The sequence below is a fragment of the Squalius cephalus genome (assembly GCF_949319135.1).
Source record: "Squalius cephalus genome assembly, chromosome: 22".
NCBI classification, from domain to species: Eukaryota; Metazoa; Chordata; class Actinopteri; order Cypriniformes; family Leuciscidae; genus Squalius; species Squalius cephalus.
In genome coordinates this window covers 15,322,260-15,347,992 of record NC_137143.1, presented here as the reverse complement: position 1 = coordinate 15,347,992, position 25,733 = coordinate 15,322,260, and the positions used below count along the sequence as shown (strand labels likewise).

General features: G+C 39.1%; 2 protein-coding genes across 4 annotated transcripts; both read left to right on the top strand.

Moving 5' to 3' along the window:
• The first annotated feature begins 4,847 nt into the window (after positions 1 to 4,847).
• btf3l4 (basic transcription factor 3-like 4) lies at positions 4,848 to 8,674 on the top strand. Of its 2 annotated transcripts, none has more exons than XM_079857740.1 (6): positions 4,848 to 4,923; positions 7,574 to 7,635; positions 7,723 to 7,836; positions 7,922 to 8,123; positions 8,216 to 8,275; positions 8,356 to 8,674. In XM_079857740.1, exons 2-6 carry the CDS (start codon positions 7,582 to 7,584, stop codon positions 8,400 to 8,402), a joined length of 477 nt encoding a protein of 158 aa, XP_079713866.1. In that variant the 5' UTR covers positions 4,848 to 4,923; positions 7,574 to 7,581; the 3' UTR covers positions 8,403 to 8,674. The 2 variants fall into 2 exon arrangements, with proteins under 2 accessions (XP_079713866.1, XP_079713867.1); XM_079857741.1 differs by having other exon boundaries at positions 4,880 to 4,923; positions 7,577 to 7,635.
• Positions 8,675 to 9,775: 1,101 nt separating this feature from the next.
• Positions 9,776 to 25,680, top strand: zfyve9b (zinc finger, FYVE domain containing 9b). 2 transcript variants are annotated; one of them, XM_079857071.1, is made up of 16 exons: positions 9,776 to 9,868; positions 12,319 to 12,910; positions 12,985 to 13,084; positions 13,174 to 13,307; positions 14,244 to 14,358; positions 17,234 to 17,356; positions 17,612 to 17,767; positions 17,862 to 18,089; positions 19,010 to 19,092; positions 19,187 to 19,291; positions 19,490 to 19,640; positions 21,021 to 21,101; positions 21,242 to 21,404; positions 21,482 to 21,587; positions 22,770 to 22,946; positions 23,373 to 25,680. In XM_079857071.1, the coding sequence occupies exons 2-16, from the start codon at positions 12,425 to 12,427 to the stop codon at positions 23,532 to 23,534; spliced, it is 2,370 nt and encodes a 789-aa protein (XP_079713197.1). In that variant the 5' UTR covers positions 9,776 to 9,868; positions 12,319 to 12,424; the 3' UTR covers positions 23,535 to 25,680. The 2 variants fall into 2 exon arrangements, with proteins under 2 accessions (XP_079713197.1, XP_079713196.1); XM_079857070.1 differs by lacking the exon at positions 9,776 to 9,868 and having other exon boundaries at positions 12,324 to 12,910; positions 12,985 to 13,096; positions 23,373 to 24,590.
• The last annotated feature ends 53 nt before the right edge of the window (positions 25,681 to 25,733 follow it).

Genomic DNA, 25,733 nt, shown 5'->3' with positions numbered 1-25,733 from the left:
TTTTATTTTTGATCTTTAAACTGTCATCACTCTTGGTGTGTAAATTACAATGATTGTTGATCTTGGAGTCTTGGACACATTTTTGGTACCACCGAGGAAAACAGCTAATAAATTAACTATATGTTTTTTGTTCATTTGTTTTGAAAATGTAAAAATAAAGTTTTCTGTGAGGGTTGTGTTTGGTTATGGGATGATAGTAGGCTATACGCTATTAGCTTATGTCTAAGTCCCTAATAAAACATGGATACCCAGCGTGTGTGGTCCTGGTAAACCATACACAAAGATGGCAATATCCGAAATCCTTGTGGGGACATTTTGTTGGTCCCAATGAGGAAAACAGATTATAATCATTATAGCAAACAAGTGTTTTTTTTTTTTATCTAAAAACGCAGAAAGTTTTGTGATGGCTAGGTTTAGAGGTATGGTTGGTATAGGGGGATAGAATACACAGTATAAAAATCATTATGTGTATGGAAAGTCTCCATAAAACATTTAAACCCAACATGTGTGTGTGTGTGACAACATATTGTCATGTAACAGAAGGATACACTGGTAAATTGGATAACAAGTTTTATTTGCAGAAGTATAATATCACAGCAATGGAAGCAGGTAAGTAACTGAAGACTGTTGAGTACTGGATGAATCTGGAAGTTAATGAGTCTTATCTGATGTAGGTTCTGATATGGAGATCAAGCAGATGAAGGAAGCCGATGACTGGAGGTAAAAGGTATCTCAAAGGAAAGGAGTCAAGTAGAGTTCTCTGAGGGAACAACGAGACCAGACAATGGTGAACTGCAGTGTGAAGGGTTATATAGTGCTGGGTGATGATCAGTGAATGACAGGTGACGGTGATTAGTACTCTGGTGACAGGGAATGAGTGGGTGGAGTGTAGAGGTCTGGTGCTGTCGATGTTGTTGACTCTGTGACAGTACCCCCTCCTCCATGGCCAGCTCCTGATGGCCGAAGTGGACGGCGACGTGGACGGCAACGGGGAAGGCCTCCGCCTCTTGGGGCTGGACGGTTGGGATGAGCATTATGGAAGTCGTGCAGCAGTGAAGGGTCCAGAATGTCATCACAAGCAACCCATGACCTCTCCTCTGGACCAAATCCTTCCCAGTCAACGAGGTATTCCAATAGGTCGCCCCGTCGCCGGGAGTAGGATGATGTTGACTCAATAGACGTTCTCCTCTGACGGGTCTACAGGAGGAGGTACGTCCACAGCAATAGACTGTGGAAGAAGGAACCAGAGGATTAGTGAATGGTGTGAGTAGGGAGACGTGAAAAGGAGAAATTCTGTAGTGAGAAGGAAGGGTTAACCGGTACATGACATCATTGATCTGCCTCTGTATTGTGAAGGGACCGATATAGCAGGGACTCAGCTTACGGCAGGGCAGTCGAAGACGGATATCCCTGGTTGAAAGCCAGACCTTTTGCCCTGGATGGTATCAGGGTGTCGCTGATCTTGCATCGGCCTGGCTCTTGTATCTCCAAACTGCCTGCTGTAGATGAACCGGCGCGGAGTCCAAGACCATCTCGCTCGCTTGGAACCAGTGGTGGACAGCTGGAACATCTGAAGGCTCTCCTGACCATGGAAACAGGGGCGGTTGGTAGCAGAGTATGCACTGGAAGGGGGTAAGTCCTGTGGTGGCTTATCGCAGGGAGTTCTGTACATACTCGGCCCAGGGAAGAAAACGGCTCCAGCTGTCCTGATGGTCGTGACAATGACCACAGGTACCTCCCGATCTCTTGTATCTTCTGCTCAGTCTGACTGTTGGACTGCGGATGATATCCAGATGTGAGACTGACTGTGACTCCGAGTAGGTTGAAGAAGGCTCGCCAAACTCGGGAGATAAACTGAGGGCCGTCTGAGACGATGTCTTCGGGAATTCCAAAGTGACGAAAGAGTTGCTGGAAGAGTGTTTCGACCATCTCGAAGGCAGTGGGTAGTCCCTTCAGCGGGATTAATTTACAGGCTTTGGAGAAGCGATCCACTACGAGGATGCAGGTATGAGAATTAGAGGATGGGAACTCAGTGATGAAGTCCACTCCAATATGCGACCAGGGTCGGTTAGGAATGGGGAGAGGGACTAGTTTGCCTTCCGGAAGACGACAGGGAACTTTGGATATGGCGCAGACTGAGCATCCCTGAACATATCAGGAGACTTCCTGGATCATATTGGTCCACCAGTAGTGATTGCTGATGAGCGAGAGGGTTTGCTGGCTGCCTGGGTGTCCAGAGCCCAGTGATGTATGAACTGAGTCCATGAGGGACAGACGGAGACGAGTTGGCACATATGTCTGTCCCTCAGGACCTCCCAGCGGAGCAGGCTCTGACTGCGTGGCTTCGGTGATTTGATCAGAGTGACCACTGGATCGGGCTTACAATGATGGCTGGAGGGAGAATGTGGAGGTGCGATAATGGATTCAGGATGGTATAACCAGGAGAGTGCATCTGCGTTCAGGTTCTTGTTACCAGGTCGGTAAGTCACTGTGAAGTTAAATCTGGTGAAGGAGAGACCAGCGTGTCTGACGGGTGTTCAGTTTCTTGGCGTCGCAAAGATATTCCAGATTGCAGTTGTCAGTGATGACTTCAAAAAAGTGTTGAGCTCCCTCTAGCCAATGTCGCCAGTCTTCAAGAGCCAGTTTGATTGCTAGTAGCTCCCAGTTACCAATATCATAGTTTTGGAGTTTGGGAGGCTCACCCTGCCGCTGAGATAGCACAGCTCCTACCCCATTGGTGGAGGCGTCCACCTCGACGATGAAGGGGAGATCTGGACTGGGATGAACGAGGGTAGGAGCTGTACTGAAGGCTTTCTTCAGTAGGCTGAAGGCAGTGTTAGCTTCGGAGTTCCAGGACAGAGACTTGGCCCCACTGCGCAACAAGGAAGTGAGTGATGAGCTGAGTTTACTGAAGCCATTGATGAATCGACGGTAGAAGTTGGCGAACCCCAGGAAGCGTTGGAGTTCCTTGATAGAAGTGGGCTGTGGCCAGTTCTCCTCCGTCTCTACCTTCCTCTGGTCCATCCTGATGCCGTGTTGATCAATGACGTACCGAGGAAGTGAACTGTCACGGTGGAACTCACATTTTGAGTTTTAGGAAGAGATGGAACTTACGAAGTTTTTGTAGGACCTGCGTGACGTGGTGGCGATGGTCAGCCAGGTTCCATTAATAGATGAGAATATCGTCTATATACACACAATGACAAAGCGGTGAAGCACTTTCCTTGGACGTCAAATTAGCTGTCCCATAATAACTGTTCTGTCGTTAACACCGTTGTATCGTTGTACTTTGCTTGACTACTTCGAAATTACTGTGAGATGAGCGAGTTAGATTTGCACTCTTATTTTCAAGCACGTCTGTCACAGAATTCTGTTTGTGATGTCACAAATGCTCATGCAGGACATAAGTGAAAGCAGCGTTTTCTTGTTACATGAGTTAGAAATAGTCCGAAAGTAATGCTCTAATTCAGCAAGCAAAACGTTAAAAAGTGGTTTCTGTCCTGAAAATTTACATTAATGTGTCTAAAATTTTGTAAACAAAATAAGATTAATTCTATATTTTGTTTTTCTGTAAATGCTCTTTTCTACAATTAACAATTCCAAACAAAATACTTTTTTCCAAAGTAAAGAAAAATCATCAAAGTTCTCAATAATAAATGATTTAGTGGTAGAGTTATATACCTGTCTTGTATCTTTTTTTGTTTCTTTCTTTTCTTTCTTTTTCTTTTTCCTATTTGTTCTACATAGTAAGTGCTTCCTTCTTTGTTTATATAATGTTCTCAATAATAATAAAAAAAGAAAGCAGCGTTTTTAAAACATATGAGAGTGTCTAATGCGGATTGATAACAATTATACTCAGTTCAAGGCAAGTGTCGTTCATTCAGGCCACAGAAGGGCACAGTTCTCTATCCATCTGAGAGGAAGATGTTTAGATTATTTTCATGTGTTTCTCAGTCAAAGTTCTTGCCACCATTTTTATGATTCTTACCAGTTAATAATGATTATGGAATAAAGTCGGTTATCCACTAGACAGCAGTGTCACTTGTGGCATGATGCTATAAGACACTGGGACTGATGGTTCTGATTAGACTTTTAGCATGAGCTCTAAGTGATGAAAATAAACATTTCAATATATAGCCTATGGTTAATGGCCTATCAGATATCAGGTATTATATGTAAATTGATTCAAAAAATGGTTTCTGTTGTATCTTGCCATTTGTGTGAGTGGTGAGTGACCCGCTGATCTGCTCAGTATAGCTACTTTGTGTCTGTGGGCATAACATGACAGCCTAAAAGAAAAATAATGTTTTATTTTCCCACACTGATTTGAAGCCTTTTCAGCCACAAATACATCCGCCCTCTTAAAGGGAAGTGTAGAACTACTATAGTGCTCTCTAGCTTTAAATCGTCATTCAACAGAACGGAAATTAAAAATGAAAATTCTGCCATCATTTGCTAAACTTGACCAAAAACTTATATTTTTGGGTGAACTAAGCCTTTAACTGCATATACTTAGGTTCAACATGACCTAGAAAGTTTGATTTACAACGGTTAATTTGGTTAAACTTTGCATTTCAGGGCTCGACAATAACGCTTGTTTGCTTATCCGGACAAGTGGGGTTTTTTTTTTTCTTCTTCTTTTTTTCATACTTTTATAATTTAATTATTATTATATATATATATATATATAAGGCATGCAGTTTATTGGGCTTTGCGTGGAATATTTTTCCTCAGATGTCTACATTCAACAAGTTCATGCATGTTTTAGCTTCACATCTCCATTATTTAAGCCCGAGCCGCTAGGCGGCAGCATCACTGCTGTTCGCCATTACAACAACAAAAACAACGTGACGTCTTTTTTAGTCTGACCACTTCCGCCCTGCTCATTCAACGCATGCTTCTCTGAGCAGCTGAGTTTATCAGGTCAGTAATGAACCCCGTTCTGTGTTTACTTTAAATATATTACAACCACTATGTCTTCGCTGTAAGCGTTATATGTGTTGAAGTCGCTCATTGCCGTGTGATTGAGATGTGTGTGCATGTGTGTTATGGTGGAGTGATGCACTCACTCAGATTATGCACCGTCAGGTTTTGTCTTTATTCTCCATCACTGCGTATGCCATCACGTCATGTGTTAGGGACAGAGACAATATTAAAGATAGAGAAGCCTGGAATATTCCTCAAACCGACGAGTAAGCGTTTGTAAACGCGATGCCCTGTCTCAATATATGCCGTAATTTTCGCATCTCAACTAAGGGCTTTGTAGCTTCCTGACAGGCTTATCGGCAGCAATTCTCTCTGTAAGGACAGTTGACTCTGCAACTCTGAAAGGAAGAGTAGTTTCACAATTTGTTGAGTGTTTGTGTAGTTAGTTAACGTACAATGTGGAGCTTTATGTGTAGGTTATCTTTGTGTTGCGTGCCATTTGTAAAATTTTGTATAGAAGTAACGATACTAATTATATTAATTGTAAAATATCTTTTAGATAATTAAATTAAAAGGTCTGATAAAGTTATATATGTGTATACACACACACACACACATATATACATATATATATATATATATATATATATATATATATATATATATATATTAGGGCTGTCAAACGATTAATCGCGATAATATATACATAATATATGTATGTGTACGGTGTATAATTATTTTCTATATATAAATACACATGCATGTATATATTTAAGAAATATTTGCTTGTATATACTGTGTATATATATTTATATTATATATAATTTATATTATATATAAATATTTTACATATAAATAAAACATTTTTCTTAAATATATATGCGTATGTGTATATATATGTGTATTTATATATAGAAAATAATTATACTCCATACACAGACATATATTATGTAAACACAAACTTTTATTTTGGATGCGATTAATCGTTTGACAGCCCTAATATATATATATATATATATATATATATATATATTATATATATATATATATTATATATATATATAAAATTGGTCAGTAATTACTTTAATCGCTCATGGATATTTCCATGAGTATACATTTTTATGATGTGCCATTTTTGATGTGTTTTATGAAATTATCATGTGCTATAGTTTAAAAAGAATATAAAGATTGAGAAATTATAGTCCATTGCTTTTTCCTTTTTTGGTAAAAGTTTGTGCACCCCTGAGGAATTTTGTCTGTTCTCAGTCCCAGATGTATTGCATCCAGGGGCGCCGCTAAGGGGGGGGGGGGGGGAGTTAGGATGATTCTAAGGGCCCCCAGAGATCGATTTTATTAATGGAATGGTAATATAAATATATATAATATAATATAAATTGCTAGCGGCGCCTCTGATTGCATCTGTCTAATAAATTGTGCCTTAGCTCGCAAAACTTTTTTTTGCAATCTTATGAGCGAACAAATTCTTTCTAAATGTGAATGAAAATTTTCTTGGGGGATCACAAACGCTTTCCATGAAAACACAAACGTTTTGAAAGCTTCATACCACAATTGTTTTTGAGTGTTTTTAAGCATGATTAATTGTGCAGAAATCTGTCTAAACGTTTTATTAGAAAAATAGATATTTATTTATTTGTTTTTTTGGTGGTGGTCTAGTGATGATAGCTATTTAACCTACAGGGCAAATCCAAACTAAACTTAAAAATGCAGTCTTTTTTTTTTTAGTAAACCAGGCAAAATTGATACACATCACCATATATTTTAGTAGTATAAATTACAACTAAACGTTTTGGTAAAAATGTTTACCAAAAATATAACTTTGACATTTTGGTAATGTCCCACCACGGGGTGGCTAAGTCAAACTTATGTCCAGTGATGTGAGGGTAAGTGGATGATAGATTTTCATTTATAATGAAAGGTGGATGGATCTTAAAGCATTTGAACAATGAAGCATCTGTTTGTTGGAAGTCAACAAACCTGTCTAAAGCTTCAATGTGGATATGTGACCTTGAGTCATATTTAAAATTAGAGAGAATTAAACATTTAATGAAAGGATCTGTCCAAAACTTTTATGGGACTTGGAAACCCATGATTACATATTTTGAGAAGATAAAGACTCTCCTCCTTAATTGATCATTATAACTACATTTGTACAGACTCAATTATTTAAGCTAGATCACCTGTGTTGTGCTTGATTTTATATACTCCTAAAATTTTATGTACAGACCATGAATATGTCAAAGATTTGATTTGTATTATTATGTATTTTAATAATTTTTTTCTTAGGAGTATATTATGTTCATTTGTAAAAGTGTACATTGTCAAAGTTTGTCATTGACAAAGTTTATTTACCTATTTTGTATTTTTATTTATTTATTATTACTATCATTGTTATATTAACATTTGTATGTATGGTTAATTATTCGGCGGAAAGTGTTATGGTGTAAAAGGTTATAACTTTAATTGTATAAAACTTTTTGTTAATTCTTTGGAAAAGTTTAGACACACACACACACACACGTGTATATATATATATATATATATATATATATATATATATATATATATATATATATATATATATATATATATATATATATATATAAAATGAAGCATCTATTTGTTTCAGAAGTCAGTATGAACCAAGAGAAATTGGCTAAACTTCAAGCCCAGGTCCGGATAGGGGGCAAGGTAAGAAGTATTATCAATGAAACCTTTATTATGGTGTTGCTGTTGTTATTTTTTTGTCTTTACTCAGTCTTGATTTGTTTTCTATAGGGCACTGCACGCAGGAAGAAGAAGGTGGTGCACAGAACAGCAACAGCTGATGACAAGAAACTCCAGAGTTCATTAAAAAAGCTTGCTGTCAATAACATAGCTGGCATTGAAGAGGTAGAGCAGCAGCTCTCCGGTTTTCTTTACTGATCTCATTCAGTCGCGTTTAGAGAACATTGAGAATTTGGTCTTGTTTTTACAGGTGAATATGATTAAAGATGATGGCACAGTCATTCACTTCAATAACCCCAAAGTGCAGGCGTCTCTGTCTGCCAATACGTTCGCCATCACGGGCCACGCGGAGACCAAACAGCTCACGGAAATGCTCCCAGGAATCCTCAGTCAGCTCGGCGCTGACAGTCTCACGAGTCTGCGCAAACTCGCCGAGCAGTTCCCCAGACAGGGTGAGCAAAGAGGTGCTTTAGAAATATGGGTGAATTTACAGTTTAGTGTAGACACTGTCACTGACGTTGTTGTTTTGTTGTTACACTTCAAGTTCTCGACAACAAAGCCCCGAAAGCAGAAGATATCGATGAAGAAGATGATGATGTCCCAGGTATGAAGTTTTGAAGTGTTTCTTTTGATCAAGCGGTAAATGTTAAGATGCCCATTTCAGTCATTATTCTCTCTTCACAGATCTTGTAGAGAATTTCGACGAGGCTTCAAAGAATGAGGCAAACTGATCATTGGACCTTCAGTAACTCCTGTTCAGGACAAAGTCTCCTGCAGTAGACATATCATTTCAACAACATATCCAGTGAAACCAGAGACTTTTATATCATGAATTGGCTGTTCCAGATCCATCCCTGACCTTTCTCCTGCATTTATACTGTAAGACTGATGGTTACATGGTTATAAATCTTAACCACAATGCTAGTTGAAATGCTAGTTTTGATGGTTGTGTCTTAATTATTTTTTTTCTGTTAATTAAATAAAATAATACTCATAAACATTTTCTATATGGTGCTTTGGTTTTCTTATAAAAGCTTGAAGAGATTTGACATTAGTAATATTATTATAAGAATAAAATGTTTCCCCTTTGAATTGCTAAACAGGTTATGTCAAAACACTATAGCTACCACTTTTGGCCAAAATGGTGTATAATTATGTAGCCTATAAATGTCATGATTTGTTTTTTCTTTTGATGATTACAGCATGACAATCACGTAGAAATTGCATACATATATTAAATATAAGTCCTAAACTTAATATAGATGGTTAAAGTGGCAACTGACGATATTCACACCGCAACTGCTACTTCCGGTGATACCATAAAGCAAAACTAGTTAATTGTCAAGTTTAGAGATGACAGAAGTCACTTTGAAACCAAGCTGTTGGTAAAAGCAGAGAAGTGATGGAACCGATGGAAAATCTATGCGGAAATCTTTATTCGCTCTCTTTTGAGAAATTAGATTCCTTGGATTTCTATTGAAACGACTGGATTTGACCCACGAAAGTTCGCTGACTGACGGTAAATGTAACCACACTTTTTCTAATTTGGAATTAATTTGAGAATATGAGAAGCATATGATTGTTAGTACTATGTCCTGAAGGCTTTTTTTCCTGTTAACCTATTAACATTGTTTGCTTACAGGCTTTAACTTATTTGTTTAATTGCAATTATCAGAACATGAATAACGTTAGTGAGTTAAAATAAGTTCACATTCACCGATGTTCGGCGAATTTTCGCGGGTGTGTCCAGTAATTCAAAATGAATCCACGAAATCGGTAAAAAAAAAAATTACCGCGCAGATTTCGCAAAGTTGATCTGAATTTGGCGCGTACCAGCAGAAAGCTGTTTTGAAAGTGACTTTACTTTTCTGTGACTTTGCCTGCGACATTTCTCGTGACCGCACCTTTAAGGTTGGTAATAATATATTGTAATAATAAAATAATATCTGCTATAATGAGACATAGCTGTCATCTTATAGGCTAGTCTACCCAAGTAAAGCAAAATGGGCAATATTACTAATTAAGAAAAAGAAAAGACAATAGCTCGTCAGAGTGCACGTCTTGACTTCTCAAGTGATTGCGACGCCCCTGTGAACGCGCGTTCATCTCGAGCGCCGCTAGCCTCGCGCAGACAGACCTCTGATGGCGAGCACAAGTCAACAGCTCACTGAAGTGGCGATGGGATGCAGAGATCCTGGTAAATTCTTACGTACATTCGTTATATTTATTCATTAGACGTGTCAGTATCGAGCGCTACATAATCTGTATAATTCCTGAGGGAGTTTTCGGGGTTTTATTCTGAGCTGATGACTGTAAGTGAGGATGTGGTAATTGGCTCTTGTTGACGGTACTGTGTCGCATTGCTGTAGTCACTCACCAGCAGCCACAGGCGAGAGTGATGTGCATCAGCCATGAACACATGCGTTTGCTAACCAGAGGAGATTCTGAATTACAGCTACCACTGCACCGTGTGTCCATGTCAAAGGCGTGAAGATCTTGTACGTGGAGGTTGCGGCGGCTTGTCTGCAATGCAGTGCTGAGAGAATTACCAAACGCACATTCAGCTCCTGCGGTAACAGATGCTACACTAACTTTTTGGAAAACAATTTCACATTAGGCGGAGATTACACAAGTAGAATGTTTTGACACTTCAGTGCGACGTTCAGACTTGAACGCTCTCATAACTGCAAACGCGCGACGCGTTCTAGTGTGTCGCGTCGCGTTGCTGGTAGTGTAGTTTGGGGTGAGGCGACAAACTGGCTCTAAACCAGAAAGCAATGCTGCTCAGCACTTCTTTGCAGCGGTTCTTTTATGTCTGAGAATTTGTATATTGAATACACATTGAAATGTGTTAGTGTTTGGATTGAGTGTTTAAATGCATCATTGTGAATATGTATCTGCATACACCCATGCAGACGAGTCATTCTGCCCACTCAGCAAATCCTCACTGTTAAATAGTGATGCAGGACCCGTGTCTGTGTCTGAGACAGTGGCACAGCATTAAATACAGAACACCGTTCAAAGCCTAGTCTGTTGTCTAAATGCATGTTATAAACCTAATTGTAAACAATTCATCCGTGCATTTGATTATCTTAAAGTGACCATGTAAAGTGTAATCAAAATTATACAACTGGATCGTACGGTGAAAACAACAGATTTCTCTCTGGTGTATGCAGAATACATATTCATAATGATGCATTTGAATGCAGTTAAATATGCAATTAAGTATGCAGGATTTCTTCAATCATTTAGTCCCTTTAAAGGTACAATATGTAAAACTTTTGTAATAAAATATCCAAAAATCACTTGCACAGTGTGATATATTTCCTGCAGTTGTGTACTTACAATCTCCCAAACGTTTCCAAAGATTTTTAATTTCAGAGAAATTCCAATTTTAAATAACGACTCGTCCCTGGTCAGTCGCCTGTCAATGATGTAATATCCGCGTTATCCCTGGTTTCCGCTCGTACTGCCATAGTAACCATGGCGACAGACGTGGACAACTGCGTTACGTCTAGTGGCACGCTCACGCCGTTGTTGTTTCGTTCAAACATTATGGACCATGGCAAGCAGACTTTGGGACAAAAGGAGAACTAAAACGAGGATCAATATCTAACTTGCTCTTGCATGCATGTACTTTATTAGACAGGTGAGCAAATGTACATAAACTAATCAATGTTATATAGCTCAACATGATGAAATGCTAGAATATGATCAGTATGTTATTCTAATGTTGATCTAGCTTACTGCTAGTCTCATACAGACAAACTAACACATAGAATAACATTATAACTTTCAACACACTCAAATGCAGTTTACTGTGATACTGTAGACCAAGTGAAACAGCGCTGCGTTACCTCACAAGTTTAATTCGTCTAATAAACTGACCTGTGTGAGTAGTAATTCTGCACTTGCGGGTAACTTAGTTCGGTAGAATTAAATGTCCGTATTCCTTTATATCCGCGGGACTCGCGTGTGACACTGATCTGTCTCTCATTAGCAATCGTGCCATGCTTCATACCACAGTCATGTTAAAAAACATCAATGTATTCACTCATCCATAAAATTAAATAAAATTGTTTTTTTTTTATTAGCATATTTGATACATCAGGCTTTTATGGCTCATATAGTATGGATAAAGTATACTGTAGATAATAAAGTTTATCATATAAAAAAGGGAGAATGTTTAAAAAAAAAAAAAAAAAAAATTTTCACTGTAATCTTTTTTCAGTAACTTATAAAGCTCACGACCGGAAAGGAAAAAACACCTTAATTTTATTCAGAGGCCGAACTGAGCAAAAATAATATTCGTAAGATGATATTTAAATGCTTAGTTTTATGATCAAAGGTCAACAATTTTTTTTTTAAATATATTTCCAACAATATAAAAGTTATTCTTATGTTTACTTTATAAAAATCATTAACGGTTTCACAGCAAAAAGACGTGTACCACGACCTGAAGGTGGACATTTTTACTAATATGCTAAAAGGCCTAATACTTTAAAAAATATATTGGTCAAACTGAAGGCAAAAGAAATTTGTATATAAAATATGATAAGCTTTATTGGGTTAAAATAGAGGCCAAAGCAGTCCTGAAAAATCCACTGACCTGCTGGGAATTAATACATCTGACTCATCTTTTGGCAGGACTTTGTGCAGGCCATGTCGTGATGGTTTGAGGATAAAACAAAGCGCGGGGTGGGCTAAAATATGATCAGCAACCCTCTCGCGTTGAGCTCCCTCCACTGAGACCATGAGGCAAGCAGTGACCGCCACTCTGTCTGTGTGGGGCGAGAGGCGTTTTGGGTACTCCACCCTCAAGGACTCCAGCGAGTCTCTGCTAGACGAGCGCAAGCTGAGGCCTGGTCTGAAAGAGGACTCTGTCATTGAAGAGAAAGAGCGGGCGGAGAATGAGCAGGAGCACCTGGAGGCCGTGCTGGGACTCCCATCGTCCCCTGTGGAGGACACTGAGAGCACGGAGCCCTCAGACTCTACGCTGGAGTCGTGCCAGGACCGTATGGAGAGCGGAGGGATGGAAGCGTCACTGGTGTCTGGCTCTAAGAACGCTGACTCTGCGGGGAGGAAGGGTTCTCTAGGTGCTCTGCCTGTGCAGCGCTGCAGTTCCCTGGGCACTACGGCCCCTCAGTGGGTCCCTGATTCTCAAGCACCAGCATGCATGAAATGTGGATCCAAATTCTCCTTCACCAAAAGACGTCATCACTGCAGAGCATGTGGGAAGGTGAGAGATGCATGCGATTCTGTGACCAAAATGTTGTTTACCTTCAAAACATGAAAAGTCTGTTTGGTTTGCAGGTTTTTTGTGTGGTTTGCTGTGACCTGAGATTTAAGCTGACTCATCTCGGTGGGAAAGAGGGGCGAGTCTGTGTCACCTGTCATTCAACTTTGATTAACCGTGAGTGTCGTGGTGGATTCCGCTACTTATGTGCTTATGTACTGTTATTGCACATTAATTACGGTGTTATAATGATGTCATTTTACCAGGGACTCTTCGCAAGGACCAAAAGAAGGTTTGGTTTGCAGATAATCTCCTTCCCCAGTCTGAGAGTAGAAGTGCCAACAGCTCTCCCATTCACAGGAGTGTGTCTCACACACAGAGCACTGAGCTCGCTCAGGCGGTATGACGGGAGATCTTTCTGCTCATTTTATTTTATTTATTCCTTTTAATTTTTTTAAGTAATTTTTTCAAAACACTCTTACAATGACCCTATTTCGATTTTTATTTTATTCTTATTTTTTATTTAATACCTTCATCCCTGTAATCTTTGTTCAGTAACTTTAAAAACATTATTATAATAATTTTGTTGAGATTATTTTTATTTTATTATTATTATTATTATTATTATTATTATTATTATTATTTTCTCTTCAATTTTGCAAAGCAACTTTAAACACTTTTACACTCTTATTATTAGTGTCGGGTAAGTTACTCTAAAAAAGTCATTAATCACATCTTAATTAGTATAACATCACAGTATAATTAGATTACTGTACTAATTACTCTCTCTAAAAAGTATTGCATTACTTAATACTAATTATTTTCTAAATCCCATATCAGCCTCGACCAGTTAAACAATACAAGGGTAGACAATCAAACTGCTCTTTTAATTATTTTAAATAAATAATATAAAATTGCATAAATTATTATTCTTGAACTGACCAAAGTATTTAAAGGGACTATGTTACATTAAAACATACATTTTAACATTAGATGTTACACTTTGATGTTAAATCCACTATTGTTTTATATAGAATTGTTCTAGAATAAATACAGTATTTAGTGCAATTACATTAGAAGTAACTGTAATTAAATGCCATCCTTTACTTTTTCAAGGGGAAATTAATTAAATTACAGTAAGTAATTACTTAGTAATGAGTTACACCCAACACTCCTTATAAGGACATAATATAGAGGATATTTTGTTTTATTTGAAATATTTTTGTTTTATATACATCTTGAAATAAACTTTAGAAAAAAGTTTTTCTAACTCATAGCACAGTTATTTTATGTATAGTTGTATTTATTTTTTTTTTTATTTTTTTATTTGCTGTAGGAAGTGACTGACATTAGAGCAGGAGATGAAGTCAGAGGTCTTAATGGCAACTCCACAAAACCCACTCCACCAAAGGACCTTCCCCCTATTCTGACATCAACAGGGGTCAAAGGAGGTATGAATGTGTCCACATTCTCACTGCTAATAAAGACATTAGATTTAGCTTAAATTAGGCTTAAAGGTGACATATTATGCCCCTTTTCACAAGATTTTAGGGTGTGACCAAAATTATGCTGTTTTTGTGTGTGTCCCTTTAAATGCAAATGAGCTTCTGCTCCCCTCCTTCGTTCAGAGGAGAACTGGCCCCCGACTGAGCCTGGTTTCTCCCAAGGTTTTTTCCTTCATTCTGCCACCTAATGAAGTTTTGGTTCCTTCCCACTGTCGCTTTTTTTCCACCTTTGTTGGCTTGCTGATTTGGGTACATTAAATTTAACATCTATCTATAAATTACAGGAACGTCTTCCTCTCTGTGTGTGTGTGTGTGTGTGTCTGTTATTCGCATATCTCTCGAACCATTAGTCTGATGGATTTCAAACTTGACGGGTGTCTTGCTACGGGCACGAGTAAGTGCAGTGCCAAGTTTGACGTTGTTTGGATTAGAAATGCAAAAGATATTGTTAAATATATTGGTAAAAGAATCACACATTGGCTTTTGCCGCTCTATCCGCTGGCCACTCCCCCTCTCACACTGACACTGGTTGAGCACACCTGGCCACTCCCCCTCTCACACTGACACTGAGTGAGCACAGCGCAGGCCACTCCCCCTCTCACACTGACACTGAGTGAGCACGGTGCAGGACCAGAGGCCACTCCCCCTCTCACACTGACACTGAGTGAGCACGGCACAGGACCAGAGGCCACTCCCCCTCTCACACTGACACTGAGTGAGCACGGCGCAGGACCAGAGGCCACTCCCCCTCTCACACTGACACTGAGTGAGCACAGCACAGGACCAGAGGCCACTCCCCCTCTCACACTGACACTGAGTGAGCACAGCACAGGACCAGAGGCCACTCCCCCTCTCACACTGACACTGAGTGAGCACAGCGCAGGACCAGAGGCCACTCCCCCTCTCACACTGACACTGAGTGAGCACAGCACAGGACCAGAGGCCACTCCCCCTCTCACACTGACACTGGTTGAGCACAGCGCAGGACCAGAGGCCACTCCCCCTCTCACACTGACACTGAGTGAGCACAGCACTGGACCAGAGGCCACTCCCCCTCTCACACTGACACTGAGTGAGCACAGCACAGGACCAGAGGCCACTCCCCCTCTCACACTGACACTGAGTGAGCACAGCACAGGACCAGAGGCCACTCCCCCTCTCACACTGACACTGAGTGAGCACAGCACAGGACCAGAGACAGAGAGGGTCGAAGAAAGCAGCGGAGCTTAAGTAGCGTTTTCTCAGAGTTCACTGTGTAGACTGCTCCCTGAATCGTTGCGCTTATTCATTTGTTGATGTTAACTGAATCTGTAAGTCAGCTACACTGTTTACTTCTGATTATTAGATTTTATTCTGGTGCGCTTAACGTTATCGCTACTGTGTAATAGTAGCCTATGCTATTCACCAACTAAACATATCCTATTCAATGCGTTCACAGTCTCTTTCACGGCCATCATTTGTAGTAGCCTATTCACAAACTGTGTGCTCAAGCATAGCCTGGTCTCAATGCTAAGTTATTACTGTGTCATGCGCGCTGAAGTTAGCCTGTAACTATGTGATGTTGAATATGCAATGTTAAATAGTTGCTCATGTCTATGCAGGCTTAAACGAGGTTAACTCTCCTCTTACCGATTGTGACGGCAAATCCCAATATCCTTACTGTACACCATACTACTTCATTAACTGTATACTACTGTCTCCACTGCACTATATGTCTATACTGTTCACATTGCACTTTTCTGCATTTTTGCACTTCTGGTTAGACGCTAACTGCCTTTCATTGTCTCTATAATTGTAATCTGCACAATGACAACAAAGTTGAAACTAATGTAAATCTAATCTAAACTCCTGCTACCTGTACACAGATACCCAAATACATGCCACCTAATATCACCATTATAAATTGTTTTGTAGCCATGTAGTTTAATTTTCCATATTTATTGTATGTCATTATGTCAGTATCAGTATTTGCTTTCAATGCACAAATAAAAATGTCACTGAACGTTTGCTGTGTAATTGTAACAATGAGCACTCAAACACACCAAACCAACAATTACTAAAAACACACAAAGAATGATTTTGCACGGGCACTGCACTAGTCAGGAAAAAATGCAAATGATCGCGCTTCCATGTCATGCAGTAAAACGCATTACACTTTAGCTTCCACACTCCGCACAAACACACACATGCCCCTAATAATAGCAGCACACATCTAATTAGGTTGACATTAGAGCAATCGTGCAAGTTACTTGATAAGCCATGTACAAAATGATAAGCCATATTTGCGGTCGATGGATGATAGATGAACGTTTGGAGTTCCTGTCCGACATACTGTAATTACCAAAAGAACCTAGCGTTAATGATCTGTCCCTCAAGGACTGCATAACTTCGCCACAAGGTTTGTTTTTCTGCTACTAACCAAATAATAAAATGTTTGGTCAATATCGATTAGTCGAATATTAGGGGGCAGCCCTAGGAAAATGCTTTTCATTTTGTTTGTACAAGCTGGTTTTTAATTTACAGCGAGAGAGAGAACCAGCAGAGCGGAGAGAGCCAGCGGGTATAGATGGAATAACCAAATCGCAGATGTAATCTCTTAAATGAGTGATTACTAGTTGACTAGAAAACCTTTAGTCGAGGGCAGCCCTACATTTTCCAAACCCTCATTACTTTCTTTTGTGGAACAAAATGATTTTCCATATAATGAATGCATACAGTGGAACCTCAAGCTTACTTGTGAAACTTACTTCTAAAGTATTTGATTGAAGGTTTGTGAGTGATTTTGAGGTTTTTGAGGCTGGTGCTTGTGTTTTCTCTGCAGACTATACTCTGGAGGAGAAGAGAACAGAGTCGTCACTCTTAGAGGAGTTGGAGAGGGGTCTCGCAGAGCCTCTCGTCTTTGTGCTCAACGCCAACCTGCTGGCCGTGGTGAAGATCGTCAGCTGTATGTTCCCAATGTCTCACTCCACACTTGATGGATTTATGCTTTTGGTGATTTGACATGTGGAACCTGTGCGAATCGGTATGGTATATTATATCGTGATTGAAGCTGTGTAGTCAGTGGTTTCCAAACCATCATGTGTGGGTGTGTGTGCGCATGTGCGTCTGTTCTCAGGATGTGTGTGCATGTTCTGTACATCTGATAACAATATGCTGGTGTATTCATGTGGGTCGCTGTGGTGTTTTTGTGTTCCTGTAGATGTGAACCGGCGGTGCTGGTGTGTTATGTCGAAGGGTATGCATGCTGTTGGACAGCCAGAGGTGGTCATTTTACTGCAGTGTTTGCCTGAGGAGAAAAGATTCCCAACGGATATTTTCAATCATTTCATTCAGATCTACTGGGATGCCCAGACAGGTGACACTTGTATCAGATGTTACTCGACCATAACACTTAGATCAAACATTAGCAATGACTTGATAAATCTTGATTTTGCTGTTTCTCCAAGCAGCAGGGAAGCTTCTGAATCACTTAAGTCACTCTTTGGTATCCCGAGGGTTTCTGGGTAATAACGAGCATGCAGGCTTTCTTTACGTGCGTCCGACATTCCAGTCTCTGGAGGGCCTGCCGTTACCTGTGCCGCCCTTCCTGTTCGGACTCCTCATGCTCCGTGCCGAGGCTCCGTGGGCTAAAGCCTTTCCACTGAGACTCATGCTGCGTTTAGGAGCGGAGTACAGATGTAAGAAAACTGTCTCAAAATAAGATAAATATATACACTGGCGTTCGATTTTTTTTTTTACTGTTTTTGAAAGAAGTCTAACTAAAACTGCATTTATTTGATTAAAAAAACAACAACAAAAATAGTAATATTGTGAGATATTATATTATATTATTATATAAAATAACTGTTTTCTATTTTTAATGTATTTTAAAATGTAATTTATTCCTGTGATGGCAAAGCTGAATTTTCACCAGCCATTACTCCAGTCTTTTTCAAAACTTTGGGATCAGTAAGATAAAAATAATACTTTTATTCAGCAAAGATGCATTAAATTAATGAAACGGTTTGATGAAAGACATTTATAATGTTACGAAAGATTTCTATTTCAAATAAATGCTGTTCTTCTGACCTTTCTATTCATCACTGAATTCTGAAACAAAATATGAAGCGGCACAACTGATAAGAGTGATAATAATAAGAAATGTTTTTGAGCACCAAATCAGCATACTAGAATGATTTCTGAAGGATCATGTGACACTAAAGACTGGAGTAAAGATGCTGTAAATTCAGCTTTGCATCACAGGAATAAATTACATTTGAAAATATATCTAAATAAAAAAAGTTATTTTAAATTGTAATAATATTTTGCTATATTAAAGTTTTTACTGTATTTTGGATCAGATAAATGCAGCCTTGGTGAACATAATGAGACTTCTTTTTAAAAAAGGTTTGACCCTAAACTTTTGAATGGTGATGAACTATGATTTGGGTTAACTACTTATTTAACATGCTATTTAGGGTGGATAATATGCTAATTGAGATGCAGCGTTAGTCTCTACGATCTTAAAATCTCTAATATCTTTCATAATCTCTGTATGCATCATTTTAATGACCCCTGACCTCAGGAAGTACACTAACTGAGTCCTGCTGTCCTGTAGTTTATCCCTGTCCCTTGTTCAGTGTGCGCTTCAGAGAGCCTCTCTTCGGACCCGTCAACAACAGTATCATGAGGCTCTTAGTGGTGAGACTTATGACCGGTTTCATTTACTATATCCTGTCATGCAGCTTATGTAGTTTGTGTGATGTCTTTTTTTATTCTGTTTTGACTTTCAAAGGATTTCCGTTTTTACCGTTACACGCTGCCGACGGTGCCGGGGCTCGTGGTTGATCTAGAGGCTAGAAGCACCTGTATAAGAATCCCTAAAACACGTCATCCAGAGGTACCATAACCATGAACTGCTCAAAATAGAATGGTATCATGTCCAAAGACAGTAGATGGCATTAGCATGATATTTACTAAATGTCAGAATATATTGGAGTGTTATATAAATGATGTCCAATAGATAAGCAAACCTGAGGTAATAATTCCGCTTCTCAGGATAATGTTTGTCTTGTCTCTGTCTCTGCTGGTGTTTTAGCTGCTGAAGGCTCTGAATAAGTCTAATGAAAGAGTGCTGGCCCTGGGCGCCTGCTTTAATGAGCAGGCCGACTCTCATCTCATTTGCGTGCAGACGGCAGATGGACAGTACCAGACCCAGGCCATCAGCATTCACAGCCAACCCCGCAGAGGTGAGAGAGAACACCCCAACACCGGCGTGAGCTTAGACACTTCTGGAATGTCTGTCGGCTCTTTTTAAATGTTACTACTTGAGCCCCTAAAAGTATCTGGACACTTTTTGCACCTACAGCTGTACAAGTGTTATCAAACCTAGTTGCATTTATTTTAAAGAAAGTTAGCACAAACATATTAAAGAAGTTTTAAATGATAAAATGAAACTGTTTGTGGTTTTACAGACTTTGTGGATCATGTTCTTAAGAGCCCTATTCAGACGGTAATTGTTTGTCATCAACTTGTAATTACGGTTTCTGCAAGGACGTGAATCTTGTGATTATGGTAATTACATCGTGGCGTGAACGCATCTTCAGATGGCCATTTATTCTTGTGAAGGAGCAAATATCATCCTACGAACCCGGGAATGCACTGCTCACTTGGTCAGTCACATGATTGTCAGCTGTAAACAAAATGTTATTGCTTGGACAATTAATACATTTATATTTCATTTATTAATAGTAAAATCATTTCCTATTATGCAATTATTTAAATATCCTGTTTTAAAACAGGAAAATTGACATGCTGTATTTTAAATGGATTTCTCTCTTACGTTTTATCTCTCAAAATTATGGATGGCATTTAAAAAAAAAGAAGAAATTAGCTTTATTAGAAATTAGTTAATGCAAACTCTAGCTAAACATTTGACCTGGGTATTTGTTCGATTTGTAAAATGATTAGTTGTGCAAGCCCTAAGTGATATAAAAGTATATAATATAGTAAATATTTAAAAAATGTATTGCATACTATAATAATGGACCATTTAAAAAGTTTCCAGAATAATGAAAGACGGTACTTTGCAGTGGTCAAAAAGGATTTACAAAACGACTTTTGGATCGATGCCGTCTTGAGATTCAGACGGCAATTAAATTACAATGTTTGTATTTGTGTTGTAATTGTTTCACGGGTGGTGGGAGGAAAACAGGACAGGACTAAAATTACAGACTAGCCACTGTAAATGTTGAAATTACCTTACTTCCCCGTTAGAAACCATTTCCGTCTGAATAGGGCAGTATGATGGACTATACCTGTGGTTACTCAGCTAGGAGACCTGTGTGAACTTCATACATTCACTAAAATGTAGTGTAAAAATCACTTTTAATATGATCACATTATTTAATATGACCCAAACAAAAGAAAAAAACGCTAAGAAAATGTTTGTGAATGCACACATACTGTATGAAAACTGCATCAACGAAGGACTGATACATTAGCGTCTTTCCTTAAGCGCTCACTTGAGGGCGCTGTCTGACAGTCTTGGAAAACGTGTTTGTTGGTTGTATTCTGTTGACTGGAATTCTCTCACTGAATTTAAATCTTTGTTTCTGTTCACCTTTCAGTCACTGGCTCGTGTTTTTTTGTCTTCAGTGGAGCGCTCAAACCTTCATCAGGGTACTTGGCCAAGTCCAGCATTGTAGAAGGTTAAAGATTTGTTCATTCCTATTGTTTCTCACTTCAACAGTTATGCCTTTCTATCTACGTTTATCTTACTTGAATGCGTATGTCCAGAAGTTTAGCTGTGCACGTGCTAAGATTCCAATGCGTCTGCTTATCATTACAGATGGCTTGATGGTGCAGGTAACCATGGAGACCATGGGCGAGTTACGGCGATCTCTACGGGACATGAAAGACTTCACAGTCACCTGTGGAAAACTCCACCCAGCAGAGAGGCAGGAATATGTGCACATTCAGTGGCAGGATGAAGAGCCGCGCTTTAATAAAGGGTTAGGAAAAATATAATAACAGTAGATTAAGTTTAAATCTGTGCTAGTTGCCACTCATTCTGTCCTGTATCTCACAGCATTGTCAGCCCCATTGATGGGAAGTCTATGGAATCTCTCACAAACATCAAAACCCATCAGCGCTTAGAATACAAAGCCAATGGGAAGCTCATACGCTGGACAGAGGTAAACACTGAACATGTTTATGCACTGAGTGTGACTTGTGGACTGTTTGTGTTTGGGCTTGAAAAAGGGGGGAAAATCAATTGGTTCGCTCCAAACAGAGTAAGTATTTTAACGTTTCTGTTCATGCGTTCCTTTACCGTATCCGTTCCAGAGTTTTGGTGCTAAATAGGTAAAGGATCTGCCGCCTGCAGTTGATTTTGATATTCTAGGTATTATCAACTTGGCCAGACTGGCGTGTTGAATTGCAGAGCTCATGCAAACATCCAAATCGCTATTACCAGATGCTTTCTTAACTGCTGTTTTCTCACTGCTGTCATTTTTGTTATCGAGAAGAAAGAGAGCAGCAAATATTTACATATTTATCTAAACGCCACTCTCAGCAAGGTGGGCGGCGTCGGGATGTTCGCTAACAGTATATGGCTACAATGGTTTTTCAAACTTCTCTTTACCCCTAAACGAAAAATGAAAAGGACTTTGCTGTGAGTACATCGGACATTTTATATAATATACATTTTTAATTTGCAGTCTTTCAAAAAGGCATCTGAAGTGCAATCTAGTGTTTTCAAAAATATAGATTTTTCGATACATGGCGATATCTGAAACTCTTCCGAAGGATACACAATACCAGCTGCGCGTTCTCGCTCTCTAATCTCTCCGAAAGTGATTTGACCCACACATAAAAAAAAAGTTATTTTTACCCTTTACTCGCTCGTTTCATTTGCTCCGGATGAATTTTGAATTTCGAAGTGGGATTGCGCGTATTGATTTATGAGTGCTCATAAAGACACTATATTGGCTATATAAAACAGTATAATGGATCCGTGCATCAGACCTTAAAGTGACAGCAGCTTAATATACCTGCTGCCAAATTAGGATTAATATTTAAAATATCTATATGGCAGGTTTCCCTATGGTATCGATGTCAAAATTGTGGCCATGTGAAAATGCTTTTCACATTAACTTTGGAAAACCACTAGCCACAGTGGCTGGTGAGCAAGAAAATGAATGTCAAAAAGCCCTGAATATAACCAATGTCAATAGCCCTTTATGTTGATTTATAGTTATGGACTAAGAGCTTGCTGCATCTTAGTGGTTTTATCTGAATGTGATTTAATTTTTTCCCTGAAAATGCTTTTGAGAACCACTTTCAACAATTGGTTAATTCATGTTTTGATGTCACAGGTGTTTTACTTGCTGAAAGACCAACATCCAAATGGTCCTACTAACCACACCAGCCACAACCGTCTATCAGAACGTCTTGCACGGGCGTTCTGCTTGGCACTGTGCCAGTCTCTCTGTTTGCTGAAGGAGGACGGCATGACCAAACTGGCACTGAGAGTAATTCTGGATGGCCAGAAGGTGAGATGGCGATAATTATGTCCACAGCTGTGATGCCAAACGATAATTCCAGTTTTAACACTAAATAAATGTAGTTATTGTTGATAATTAATCATTTATATTTACAGAATTATTGCCTTCATTCTTCAAAAGAAGTAATATCTTTTCATATACTGTACCTCATCTATTGACTTTTCCAAGTCTGCTAGTTGACTACCAACTTTTTTAATCTTATATTTAATCATAGATTGAACATGTACACTTTGAGCTGCTTTAATGACTGTAGTTCAGTATTGTGTAAGGGCAGGTCAGGAGTGTAGCATGTGAGTATTACGTATCTGACATTCTCCCCACTGTTCTGCTTTATTTTAATAGTGCTGTAGTTGATTAGATCAATGGGGTTCTTAATCTATGTTATCTAAAAAAAAAATGTCTTTAATCTTTCAGGTGGAGTTTTTGGCAGGCGGTAACGGTCAGCGCCTTCCAGCACCGTACCAGGACTGTCTTAACCAATCATTAATGTCCGTGGTGCAGAGTAACTCTCAGTACCAGGGTCTCGCCGCCTGCCAGCTAGAGCTCATCTTCTATATTCTGGAGGATACGTCATAGAGACGGACCACCCACTGTCACATGTGCCAACACTCCCAGAAACCTCATGAGCATAACCTTTGAGTTCAGTATAATTTGAGAGTGGAATGTAGTAGATGTCCCCATGGGGCAGCTTATTTAGTAGTTTATTCAATACCCCACTGCTCACTGTGAAAAGGTCGGGGGTTACAACATCAAATGGCTTTAAAAACTGCTAACATTTCTCAGTCATCACTAGAGGTCGACTGATATATCGTTTTTGCTGATTGATCGACTCCTGTCACAGCTCTTGGAATGATCATATAATGGCAAAAATGAACACTGAGGTGCCACAAGGTTCTTATGGAAGCGCATTTCCACCTCAAAGTTATAAATTAAAATGTAACTGCTACTTTCTCATTATCACATCCTTATATCTGACTATTACAACTTCTTGCAAAATTCTCTTACGTAATTGTGACTATATCTCACAGTTGCGACTTTATCTTAATAGTAACTGTATCTCACAAGTGCGACGACTTCTCACATGTGCGACTTATTTTCTTGTAAGTGCAGCTTCATGTCTCACTATTGTGAATATTTCTCATAATCACAACTTTTTATTCCATTAAATTGACTTAATTTCTCGTAATTGCGGCCTCATATCACGCTTTTGCATCTATTTGTCTTGTGATTTAGCAGCTTTCTTGTAATTGTAACTTTATAGCTTACGTGTGCGACTATATTTCTTGTAATTGCGGCTTTCTATTGTAACCATTTCTCATAATTGTGACTATTTCTATTCACGGTATAAAGTAACTGCGACCTCATATCTCACTATTGCAACTATTTGTCTTAATCGTGACTTTATATCTCGCAGTAGCAACTTTCTTGTAGTTGTGACTTTATTCCTCAAAAAAATTCAAATCTCACATTCGTGACTTTCGAATAATTGCAATAATTTCTAAATTGCGAATTCATATCTCATACTTGTGACTTTTTTACTAATAATTGCAACTTCAGTACTAACAGTACTGACTTCAATCAGTCAGTAATTATACTAGTTAAAGATATTATTCGCATTCATTCAACCGATTTAAAACAAAAAAAGACAAACGAACTAAAAATGTTAAGTTTCCTTTCAACATTGATTTCTTAGTTATGGGTATCAGCAAAATCTATTGTCGGTCGACCTCTAGTCATCACCAACGGATCATCTGTGACAAATCGAAGTAGCTGTCTGTAGTTTATTCTGTAGTCTGGACTCCTCCTAGAGACCTCGGCTTGGTCAGAGAGAAAAAAAATTGAAACCTAAGGCCAGATTCTGGTAAATGAGGACCAAAGTGCGACATAAAACATGATTCTTGAGCAAATGACTTTTATTAGCATGACCTGATATTGGAGAGAGACTTGGTTTCTTCTTTTCCTGAATCTTCAGTCTTCCACTTGTAGAACTCATTGTAGCTATGACGATCTCGGCTGTACTTCCCGAGATACGCATGAGGATGACATCCTTCTGAGTCACTGTACAAATCCCATGTAAACGCCCTGTTCTCCCAGCTTGCCAAGAGGAGCGCCCTGAACTCTGCCCTACATTAACACACACCTGCTGGAAAAAAAAAAAAAAACCGGGAGGAATTTAGCCAAACAAAGGCGAAGCTTGGATAAACAGGAGCGCGAACTATACGCACAAACTTGTGCACTGTGAGCTTGAAGTCATTTGTTCCTACGCGACCTTCTCTTCTCCCTCGCACACATACGGCGTAGGACGCTTGCTCATCTGGTCTTCCTCTGTTGCTTTTCAGGAACTGAATGGACTTTTTGTTTACATCCAACATGCTGCACATACTCTAGATGACAAATGCAGATTATGAAGAAGTGCGGCATGCACACACACTGCATTTCTTTATAAACCACATCCGATGGAAGCCAACCGACTGCCCTCGAACGGCCGAGGAATCCTAAAACGCGAGAGCGAACACCTGCATTCTTGTAGATGTCAATGTTATACAAAAAGTATTTTAATATGTCAACCATTTGCATTGGAGGTGCCAAATACCATGTGGGAATGTCAGCTGGAATTGTAGGTCAAATTCCTTTGACCTGCACTGATTTTATTCGAGGAGGAACTGTGCCATTGAACAGCATAACTTACATGAAATAAACAGATAACTGTATTTTAAAATGGAAATTATTTAATTTTTGTATTTATTTCAATAGTAACAATATTCAACGTAACGT

Coding starts and splice junctions, on each gene's coding strand:
- zfyve9b (XM_079857070.1), top strand. CDS start 12,425: ATGAGGCAAGCAGTGACCGCCACTCTGTCTGTGTGGGGCGAGAGGCGT. Junction 14,359..17,233: donor ATCAACAGGGGTCAAAGGAG/GTATGAATGTGT, acceptor TTTTCTCTGCAG/ACTATACTCTGGAGGAGAAG. Junction 19,641..21,020: donor TCACAGCCAACCCCGCAGAG/GTGAGAGAGAAC, acceptor TTCACCTTTCAG/TCACTGGCTCGTGTTTTTTT.
- btf3l4 (XM_079857740.1), top strand. CDS start 7,582: ATGAACCAAGAGAAATTGGCTAAACTTCAAGCCCAGGTCCGGATAGGG. Junction 7,837..7,921: donor ACATAGCTGGCATTGAAGAG/GTAGAGCAGCAG, acceptor TTGTTTTTACAG/GTGAATATGATTAAAGATGA. Junction 8,276..8,355: donor AGAAGATGATGATGTCCCAG/GTATGAAGTTTT, acceptor CTCTCTTCACAG/ATCTTGTAGAGAATTTCGAC.